The sequence below is a fragment of the Oratosquilla oratoria genome, chromosome 4 (genome assembly GCF_046742065.1).
Source record: "Oratosquilla oratoria isolate Oo_2021 chromosome 4, ASM4674206v1, whole genome shotgun sequence".
NCBI lineage: Eukaryota > Metazoa > Arthropoda > Malacostraca > Stomatopoda > Squillidae > Oratosquilla > Oratosquilla oratoria.
In genome coordinates this window covers 18,873,379-18,884,568 of record NC_134780.1, presented here as the reverse complement: position 1 = coordinate 18,884,568, position 11,190 = coordinate 18,873,379, and the positions used below count along the sequence as shown (strand labels likewise).

Below are 11,190 nucleotides of genomic sequence, written 5' to 3'. Positions count from 1 at the left end.
CTCTCGCCGAGACCTACGGGGAGCTAATGGCACGTCTTGTCGGCTTGGAACTTCCAGTGGGCAAATGTCACGGTGTGCGGGTCTTCTGTTTTTTTTTTTGTTTTTTTTTTTCTACTGGAAGGGAGGACATGATCCGATGACTTCTGGACGTTTAAAGTAGGCTGCTGCAAAATAATACAAATTGTCTCGGCAATTATTAACCGTCCGTAGTTAGAGTCTGTGTGAATTATTTCGGTGTCCCTGATGAGGTCTTCCAAGCGCGGCTTCTTGTCATGAGTGTCGATGTAATGCTGGTGAATTGCTCCGTTGTTTCGGTGTGCTAGCAGTCGAATTCTTAAGGTGGTCATCGTGTGTCCGACGTAGCTCATGTCGAGGGGCTTGCATGCATCTTCAGAGCATTTAAATTTGTAGACTACGGCGGCTTTCGATTCCTTAGGTCCTCCAGGGGTGGTGTTATTTTTCATAATTAAGGAGGCTACCAGATTGGGACGGCTGAAGACTCTCAGCAAAACCCTCTCGTAGGGTTCCTTTGGTGAAACTCCATCGGTGATAATCCTTCGGAGAGTGTCTACTTCCTGTCTGTAGGCCGTTCCATAATCTATTTTATGATATAGAGTAATATGTTTCTTTTTATCCTCAGTGGTCTGGGTTTGTGTGTGGAATTCTTCCATATTCCTCCTTATGACACCCTCAATGAGATCACCAGAGAAACCATTATTGGTTAACATCTGCCTCACACGTTCCAGTTCGGTATGGACGGCTTTCCACGTATTGCAGTGGGAAAAGGCTCTTCTCACGTATGCTCCAACAACAGACCTCTTGTAGGAGTCTGGGCATTCTCCCCTTGCATTTAGGCAGCGTCCCACGTTGGTGGCTTTAGTGTAGACAGATGTCGCGTAATGGTTCGAATTCTTCTAAATAAGGACATCAAGGAAGGGAAGGGTCTTATTGTTACTATTTTCAATAGTGAAATTCAGTCCTCAATTTCGTGTATGTGTATGAACTCGAGCATACAGATATATAAGAAAAATTGCGCTAATCTTATATCTCTCTTGATGGCGTATTGGTCTAGTCACTCGGCACTGGTAACGTTCTCGCCGCATAGGTTCGAGTCCTCGGGCGTACCACGTTACAATTTCTGCATGCGCCTAGATGGCTTAAAATTAAAGTGCATTGTTGTTGATAAAAATGTATCTCTAATCACTGGGACCCATTCAGTGTTGTACAAATACTTTCCCGCGTTCGTATACTTACCAATGTACTATCATAGTGAAGATGGGTCGAACGCGAACTTTCGTGTATGTGTATGAACTCGAGCATGCAGTTTATAAGAAAACTTGCGCTTATCTTATATCTCTCTTGATAACGTATTGGTCTAGTCACTCGGCACTGGTTACGTTCTCGCCGCATAGGTTCGAGTCCTCGGGCGTACCACGTTACAATTTCTGCATGCGCCTAGATGGCTTTGAATTAAAGTGCATTGTGGTTGATAAAAATGTACTTCTAATCACTGGGACCCATTCAGTGTTGTACATATATATATATATATATATATATATATATATATATATATGTGTGTGTGTGTGTGTGTGTGTGTGTGTGTGTGTGTGTGTGTGTGTGTGTGTGTGTGTGTGTGTGTGTGTGTCTGTGTGTGTGTATGTGTGTGTGTGTGTGTGTGTGTGTGTGTGTGTGTGTGTGTGTGTATGCGTGTGTGTGTGTGTATGTGTGTGTGTGATATATATATATATATATATACATATATATATATATATATATATATAGATATATATATATATATATATATAATTTCCATATACATAAATATGTATATCAATAATTCGGCTACTTGCCAAAAAATTGTGTGTATAAATTTCTTATGAAAATAATAGTCACTTCTACGGTGGTCAGACTGAAAGTTAGTATTGATCAACATAATAACTATGTTCAAAAAAGAAATCAGTCCAAGAGCATTTTCACACATTTGAATCAGCTTAATTATCCAGCGATTTATTTAGAACATTAAAGCTTTTACATATAACATTGATATCATAGAAAAAATTCAATCAAATGTAGCCAAGATATAAATGTAAATTCTATTAAAGATTTATATAAACCGGATAATTTGATGAGTGAATGGATGTGTGTCGTCCTCAGCATCCCAACTTTTCGCAAGAGTCAATGGCACCTTGCAATGCATTGACCTCTCGGTAACGAGTGGAAATGGACTACCAAAGACATGGTCAATGTTGTTACCCTCAACGGAAAGTAGGAGGAAATACGGTAATGATGACGAAGGAAAGAAAACGATTTTTTTTTTGGGGGGGGGCGGGTACAACAATTATTGACGGAGCTATCAACATTTATCCATGATATATATCAGGTATTCTATAATAGAAAAAGCAAAGGGAAACCCTACCTGATGTATGACAAGAATAAAGTACCCAAACAATCTAGATTGTCAGAACGTAGAATATGGACCACACCAATGCTTTACTTCGATATTTCAAACAAAACACTTCATGTTCCTTTCCAAGCAGCTTTCCTCGAGCTGTAGCGTTTTGATTCATGCTAGAGTTCTCACATTGAAATACCTTATATATTTTCCTAAGTAGTATTTAACTAGTTCGGCAATTTTATTGAATCTAGAAAAAGTTGCCTGACAAATATGGATTTTGTATAATGAAAAATTCTAGGAGTCACAACTTTTGCTTGTGACTGTACACGTCTTCTCATTTGTATTGTCAGACCTTTGTACTAAGAACTGAAGATGTAATTATACGAAAGCGATCTGCAAGTTTTACTTTCCTAGTATATATATCATGTATATACACACATATACTGTATATGCGTGTGTGTGTATACATTGCTTTAATTTGTAGCCATTAATTGTATATGCTATGTTTGGGATTCACCAAGAGATAAGGAAATTCAAAAAGATAACTTATTACACTTTATTTAACCAAATAAAACAAAATAGGTCAAATATGCACCTCTCGAAATCGAGAGAGATGTAGAGAACAAAGAAGGTTATCTGGTGACGTCATATCGCTTCCATCTGGCTTGGTCTCATGTTTCGGACATGTTCTTATGGAGGTTTGTAAGACCTTCCACTTCCTGTGTTCTTTCATTCATCCCAATCAGAATATATCCTAAGCTATGAGTGTGGACCTCCTTGTTCTTCGTTAATTGTTTGAGCTGTTTCATCTTGCTTTTGCGTTCGGTTTCCAAGGTACACACTCTTTCCTTGGCCATTTTGAGTTCAGCTTCCATGCTGGGTTTAATACCACTGAGAAAATCATTAGCCCTTTTGAGTTCATTGCATCTCGATATTAGGTCCTCCTTTTGTCTGGGAAAAAAGAAATACGAACATTAATCGCAGAAAATTAAATATTTTCAGACATATCGTGGTTAAAAAAGCTTAAGTGATTATAATATATATATATTATTTGTATATGTATATATTATATATATATATATACATACACGTGTGTGTATATGTATATATACACACACAGTTGTGTGTATATGTGTGCATATCAGTATATATGCCTGGATGGTTAATTTTGTATATACATGCATACATACACATACATGGTGGGCTTGCTCTTGTATCTGTGCACTGTGTGTGTATTTTCCATATAAATGTACAGGGTGGGGCGCGGAAACTTCCCGATTTGGGGATTGAATTATAAAGTGTTTACACTTCACAATTCTTTATTCTACATTTATGTCTGTCACACAACATGGGAGATTTACTTTTACACAGTTCTAAAAACAATATCTTTTAAATGTCCACCTCCATTGTCAATACACTGATTCAGACGATTTCGGAAGCTTTGGTCTACTCTCTCTAGCATGGTGAGCGGTATATTGGCTATTTCAGTGCGGATGGCATTCTGTAGGTCTTCCAGGGTCTATGGACGGTCGTTATAAACCATGGATTTGAGATAACCCCACAGGAAATAATCATAGGGGCCTAAATCAGGCGAGCGCGCTGATTTCCCTGAGAGGCGATTTAAACTGGCCAGCGCGCTCGCCTGATTTAGCCCCCTGTGATTATTTCCTGTGGGATTATCTCAAATCCCTGGTTTATACCGACCGTCCACAGACCCTGGAAGACCTACAGAATGCCATCCGCACTCAAATAGCCAATATACTGCTCACGCTCACCATGCTAGAGAGAGTAAACCAAAGCTTCCGAAATCGTCTGAATCAGTGTATTGACAATGGAGGTGGACATTTAAAAGATATTGTTTTTAGAACTGTGTAAAAGTAAATCTCCCATGTTGTGTGACAGACATAAAAGTAGAATAAAGAATTGTGAAGTGTAAACACTTTATAATTCAATCCCCAAATCGGGAAGTTTCTGCGCCCCACCCTGTACTTCATGTAGTAGATTAGAGGTTAACCCTGTGTACAAGTAAAGGTGTAGGTGTACAAGTTTCTCGATCAATTCCTTTTTGCAGCTGATATGAGGCCCCTACGCCAGAAGGCGCGTAGCTACAGCCGAAACCGTCACCTTTGCCCTATTATGCACTTTAGGGACTGTTGGAGCTAGAAACCAGAGAGGAGTGCGGGATTCGAACACACCACTATGCGAATGAGAGAGCTCCAAGCACGCTTCCGTTGACGCCACTAGCGCCTCCCTGGAACGATTTTTTTTTTTTTTTTTTTTTTTTTTTTTTTTTTTTTTTTCTACCATGGTTTGCGTGGTGTAGTGCGCCTATGTTGGCGTTTTCGGGGAGAAAAAAGGAAAACGCTTACTTTTGTAGTCTATCTCGCTGCATCTTCGCTTTTCTTGCTCGTTCCCTCCTCTTCTCCTCCTCCGGGTCGTCAGAGGGGCCTTTTTCGTGCAATTTTGTCTTTCGGGGCTTTCCTTTTTTTGTTAAACCTGGAGAGGTATCCGCATTTGGTTCGTAGGTAGGGGTTACGGCGAAAGAATCCTGGGATCCATCATGTCCTGCATTAGGAATACGTCCACGGATAATAAATAAACGAATAAATAAATAATAATAATAAAAATGAATAAATAAAAAAGAAAGACAAAACATTAACAGAGAGACAGAAAATAAGATTGAGCGAAAACAATTTCACGAAATCAAGGTCGTCTAGTAACGCATTAGGAGGCGGGGCTTAGATGTGACGTCATATCAATTCCGAGAACAATTTCGACAAAGATGAAAAGGTTCTGTATATACCGATTGTATAGGATAGGTTGCACAAACGTGTGCAAGTGTACAGCTGCTGTTGATTTAGAAATAATTTAATAATTTTATCGTATTGCATAGTTACAACAGCATTTGATTAATTTATCTTCGGGAAACTCATGACATCCAGTATGCGTACCTATTTTTCAAGCCTCGTACAATTCAAAACACGTCTCGTAAATTTTTCAATTAAGTTTCCCGGCTGTTGAACGACAAGATACAGATGACTCTGGACTATATCAAAACTATTTCAACAAAAATCTATACAGTCTCTCGATAGTCAGGCAGCCGCAGAACAGTTTCGCAAATATCACAAATAAAAAGCTAATTTTGTCTTTTGATCTACGAAAATCTACACTCTTCCACTCCGATCATCTTTGTTCCTTTCAGTATTCTCAGCATGGTAATTCTGTAAAATTATCTGGGATTGGGTTGACATCGTCATTCAAGCTTTTTTCTTTGGCCTTCTTTTATACGTACATTGGCACTTCTTTCCAAAATAATTTGTTACTCCCTTTAAACTTCGCAAATAACCTTACTTCAAGTATAGGTTACTTTGTGAGTGTGCGTGATTCACCATGGTTTTGGATCATGTGTTGGACTCTTGATCGACAGCTATTTTTCTCCCAGAATAGAGCTCAGAGCTCGTATATGACTCTATGGGTAATACTGTGACCTTACACGCACACACACCTCCAACTCTCCGTCCACGAGTTGATGTAACGACCCGCAGTGCAGTGATACTGAAATTATTTCAGCCCTGAGCGGGATTCGAACCCGAACCGCCGTAGGGACAGCCAGGAACTCTACCACTGCATCACGAGTAGCGTGTGGATGGGGGGGGGGGCAAATGAGTACATAGGGGATCAATGTACATACTTGTACCTGCAAGGGATTCTGTGAATGTACATATTGTTTGGGAGAGCTACAGTTCAGAGATTGTACCTCATATTTCCTAAGTGTCTTGGAATGTTGCGCTGTTGTATCTAGATCGTGTCGAGATTATTGGACTCCTAAGATTTTGTATCTAGACTGTCGCTAAACAGTCCATAGACAAAGCCGGCCAATTTTCCAAAATTCTATTGTCGCACAACTGTCTCACTATAGGATATCGCATTAAAAGAGGCACTGTGGTTGAATACGATAATTTCCCGCAAAAATATAAATCAACAAAACAAGATTAATAATACAAACAGATACAATAAAAAAAAATTACTCGGCTTTACTTCAGAGAACGTCGAATAGAAATAATAATAAAATCATGTAGGACAACTATTTACATATTTTTAAAGTTGATGAATATTAAAAAAAATATCGAGCTAATAATCCCATTTCAAACGTGGATACTACAAACACACAATTGACCATGAACTAAAGGGCAACTTAAAAAAAAAAAGCAATTGAGGAAGAACAAGATGAATGGAGGAAAACAACAAGAAATGGAGGAAAAAAAAAAAAAACTCACCTCCCGGCATGGACTGGGACGCAGGGTGATCGAAGATGCTGGGGTCGTCGGCGGCGATCCTAGGAATTTCGACCAAAGTGCTCCGTCCTGGGCTCAACTGGAACCCGCCCTTTCGGAACATCTCGTCCAAAGAGTCTGAGCTATCACTTTCATACCCAGCCATAACCTTCGTAGGGTAGGGCGTGTCTGTCGGTCGACCCACAGTGGACTGCCTAAAGCGGCGTTGGCCGAGAACGTTTGTCCAAATGGTCTACGTGTGAAGATTCCAGTGTCGATGATATATTTCGTTTCCGCCTTTCCTACCAGCGGATGGAGCGAGACTGTCTGGAATTCTGGAATTCTGGAATTCAAGAAAAGACCACCTCGCTTGCGCGGGATCGGGTTTTGTGGGAGGGGAAGAACGTCTGTTAGAAAATGAAAAGATAGTAGTGTATAAAAGAGGGCTATTGCCACCGGGCGAATCGCGAGACTGTCTCTCCGTCCGAGGCAGCATGGTGTTTATATAAGCCTGGGCCAATTACGTCACACGTGCATCTTAGGTACACGTTTTCTCCGACACAAACGTTTTAGTCAGAGAGAGAGAGAGAGAGAGAGAGAGAGAGAGAGAGAGAGAGTGTTTACCTGTTTTTACTTAATTGTAATATACACGAAAAGAGCAACGTTTGTGGGATACTGTCCTTGCCCTGTAATGTTCCTATCTAGTTTCAAATTCATGTATGGTACCAACTTGTGGTATATCCTTATTTTCCTGTTGTTATACTTAGATTGGAATTCATGTATTTTCACCATCTAAGTTATTCCTAGTATTTATGCATTTGTATAGAAAGCTGCATTTCTTCACGTCCTTTAGATATTTATCTTTTCTCGATTTGTTCTCATGATCTATAAAAACTCCTATCTCTAATAAAGAGATACCTTTTGTCAACATAGTCTATCCCATTCAGTGATCTTAATACTGTAATCAAGTCACCTCTCTTTTCGATCTTTCTATGCTCGTAGCTCCAAAACTTTGAGTCGCTCTTCCTATGGCTTCTCTATCAGGCTGGGAACCATTTTGGTTTCTGTATTTTCTCGGTCTTTTGTACGCTCGTGTCTACAGTAGATCAAGGCAATGAACAGAATAAAAAGTAACTTATAACAAATTAATTCAATAAATATAACTTTGTAACATATACATTTGACTGAGTGGGGATGTTTTATCTAAAATTCTATAAACAAGTTACAATAATACATCATCGAGGTCGCTACGACCGTCAACGGTTGTGCTCATTGGTAACTCTGTGTTCCTAATGAACCCGATTAAAAAAAAAAAAAAAAAAAAAAAAAAAAAAAACTCGTTTTGTTGGAATGGCAGTCACCATTACAACCCATGAAATGAGTCACATGCTCAGGGCAGTGTGGATATATATATACATATATACATATACAATATATATATATATATATATATATATATATATATATATATATATATATATATATATATATATATATATATAATGGCCTCAGTGATCCTCTTCACCATTAAGAATAGACGTGCACATTGGGATCACTTTAACCTATAAGAATGATGTTGAACGCAGAGACAGATGGCTTTTACCATCAAGACTGACTTTATGCGAGTGGGCCCAAGGAGTTCATCAGATTAAAATAGAGACGGCTGACTCATCCAGTGTTGAGTTTTAAGAGATTGGTCCATATCTCTATTAACACCTGCAAGACTTAGGTGCTGATCTGATTAAACATGCGATGGTTTAAACTATACAAAGTGTTAGTTATCCCTATCATACCAATATTTCATTTTATCTTGTTTTCTATTTATGTATTTACGTATTCATTTATCTTTTTTTATTACTTTGCTATTCTTTACCCTTGGAAATGTAAATATACCGTAATTCCAATACAGGTTATGCATGATAATATTCAATTTTTTTTTTATTTCAGTTTGATACTTTTGAAAATCCCTTTTGAAGCCAAAAAATCTTTGTCTACACCAAGACTATGGATTAAATAAAAACTAACTTATGCAATATGAATATAATGGATATAAATTTGAAGCATATCATATATTTGACTATGAGGATGTTCTAACTAAATTTTCATAAGTTAGAATAATGCAGCTTATAAAAGTGGCATATATATATATATATATATATATATATATATATATATATATATATATATATATATATATATATATATATATATATATATATATATATAAATCGGGCCGAGACGGCCGGGGTCGACACCTTCCTGATGCCAAAACGTACGGAGCCAAAACGTTCGGGACCGAAACGTTCGGAGGGCCAAAGCGTTCCTCAACATGAGCACATGTGTGTATACTACGAAGAATGTGCATAGATGAATGTGTGCATTGTGGATGTATGGTTGTGTGTATACCTGTATGTACTTATGTGTGCATTATTGATATAGGTATGTGTGCATCCATGTTCGTATGTACAGTTAACATGTATGCATATATATATGTATACATGTAAATATGTATACGCATGTATGTGTATATGTATGTGTATATTTGTATGTATGTGTACATTGTATGTATGCATTATGTATTTATGTATATTTACTTGACCCCAGGTGTTGAATGCCGATAAATGGCGTTTCATGGTTTGACTTGCTTTTACATTACGGTAAAGTTTTATTTGTACAATTTTGACTGCATCACCTGTAATGCATTTAAGCAACTCTGCCCCTCTGCCATAGCAACCTTTCAAAGGTGAAGATCAAGTCATGAAAGAACTATCATGCCATAAATTCAAATTCTCGGAGGTCATTAACACCTGTCTCCAAGTAAATGTACATGCGCACATACATACATACATACATACATACATACATACATACATACATACATACATACATACATACGTGCACACTCCATTTCATACACAATTAAACATGCACTCATACATATTTACGTACATAATTACACATAAGGATAAGCATAGGTGAAGGCAGTTGTTAAGATGATGAAAGCAGGTAAGGCACCTGGTCTGGATGGATGCCATGCAGAGTGTCTGAAAAAGGGAGGTACAGTGGTGGTGGACTGGCTGGTGAGGTTGTTTAATGTTTGCTGGAGAGAGGGTAGAGTGCCGGAGGACTGGAGGAGTGCTTGTATAGTTCCTCTTTACAAGGGAAAAGGGGACAAGTGTGAATGTAGTAGTTTCAGAGGGATTAGCTTGTTAAGTGTAGTTGGGAAGGATCATGGGAGGATCTTGATTGAGAGGATTAGGAGAGGGACAGAGGGAGTAATTGGTGAGGAACAGTGTGGATTTAGGATGGGTAGAGGTTGTGTAGATCAGATCTTTGTGCTAAGACAGATATGTGAGAAAGCTATAGGAAAGGGGAAGGATGTTTTGGGGCTTTTATGGATCTGGAAAAGGCTTATGATAGGGTAGACAGAAAGGCACTGTGGGAGGTTATGCAAATATACGGGATAGGAGGAAAGCTTCTGGGAGCTGTCAAGAGGTTTTATGAGAGTAGTAGAGCTTGTGTCAGGATTAGAAATGGAGAGAGTGAGTGGTTTGAGGTAAAGGTGGGACTTCGTCAAGGATGCGTTATGTCGCCCTGGCTGTTCAACTTATACATGAATGGGGTAGTGCGTGAGGTAAATGCAAGGGTAGTGGGTCAGGGATTGGAGATGGTCAAAGAAAATGGAGAAAAGTGGGAGGGGAGCCAGCTGTTGTTTGCGGACGACACTGCGGTTGTGGCAGGATCGGAGGAGGGACTGAGGAAGTTGGTGACAGAGTTTGGGAGAGTATGTGATAGAAGAAAGCTAAAGATAAATGTGGGTAAAAGTAAGGTGATGAGATGTACAAGGGATGAAAGTGGCAGTAGACTGGAAGTGAGCATTAAGGGAGAGCGACTGGAGGAAGTGGATAGTTTTAGATACTTGGGTGCAAATGTGGCAGGGAAAGGTGGAGTGAAGGTGGAGGTAGAATGCAGATTGAGAGAAGCGAGTAAATGCCTTGGTGGATTAAAGAGTGTAATGAGGAATAGACATTTAGGAATGGATGCTAAGAGGAGACTGTATGAAGGAGTGATTGTGCCAATAGCACTGTATGGGGCAGAAACATGGAACATAAGAGAAGAAGAGAGAAGGACTTTGAATGTGTTTGAGATGAGGTGTCTGAGAAGTATGATAGGGGTTACTAAGCTAGATAGAGTGAGAAATGAGGAGGTGAGGAGAAGAACGGGGGTGGAAAGGGAGTTGGGAGATAGGGTTGATGAAAGAATATTGGGATGGTTTGGACACATGGAAAGAATGAGTGAAGAAAGACTAGTAAAAGAGGTATGGAAGGCAGATGTGGAGGGAGTGAAGATGAAGGGACGTCCTAGGATGACGTGGATGGATGGGGTGAAGGGGGCTTTGGGGAAGAGGGGAATGTCTGTTGAGGAAGGACGGGAGAGGACAGAAGACAGGGGTGAATGGAGAATGGTTGTATATCGATGATGTTGTGATTGCATGAGGTGGAATGGGCGGGGGGATGGGGG

General features: G+C 39.3%; 1 protein-coding gene across 1 annotated transcript; it reads right to left on the bottom strand.

Moving 5' to 3' along the window:
* Positions 1-2,935: 2,935 nt before the first annotated feature.
* Positions 2,936-6,992, bottom strand: LOC143024635 (uncharacterized). Its single transcript, XM_076183544.1, has 3 exons — positions 6,673-6,992; positions 4,765-4,960; positions 2,936-3,346 (listed from the first exon to the last, which is right to left on the bottom strand). The coding sequence occupies exons 1-3, from the start codon at positions 6,833-6,835 to the stop codon at positions 3,067-3,069; spliced, it is 639 nt and encodes a 212-aa protein (XP_076039659.1). The 5' UTR covers positions 6,836-6,992; the 3' UTR covers positions 2,936-3,066.
* Between the last annotated feature and the right edge of the window lie 4,198 nt (positions 6,993-11,190).

Bases quoted from the DNA above. Each gene is read 5' to 3' on its own strand.
- LOC143024635 (XM_076183544.1), bottom strand. From the start codon at position 6,835: ATGGCTGGGTATGAAAGTGATAGCTCAGACTCTTTGGACGAGATGTTC. The intron at 4,961-6,672 runs GTGAGTTTTTTT...TTCCTAATGCAG, and splicing joins GTCCCAGTCCATGCCGGGAG to GACATGATGGATCCCAGGAT. The intron at 3,347-4,764 runs GTAAGCGTTTTC...CTTTTTTCCCAG, and splicing joins CAGCGAGATAGACTACAAAA to ACAAAAGGAGGACCTAATAT.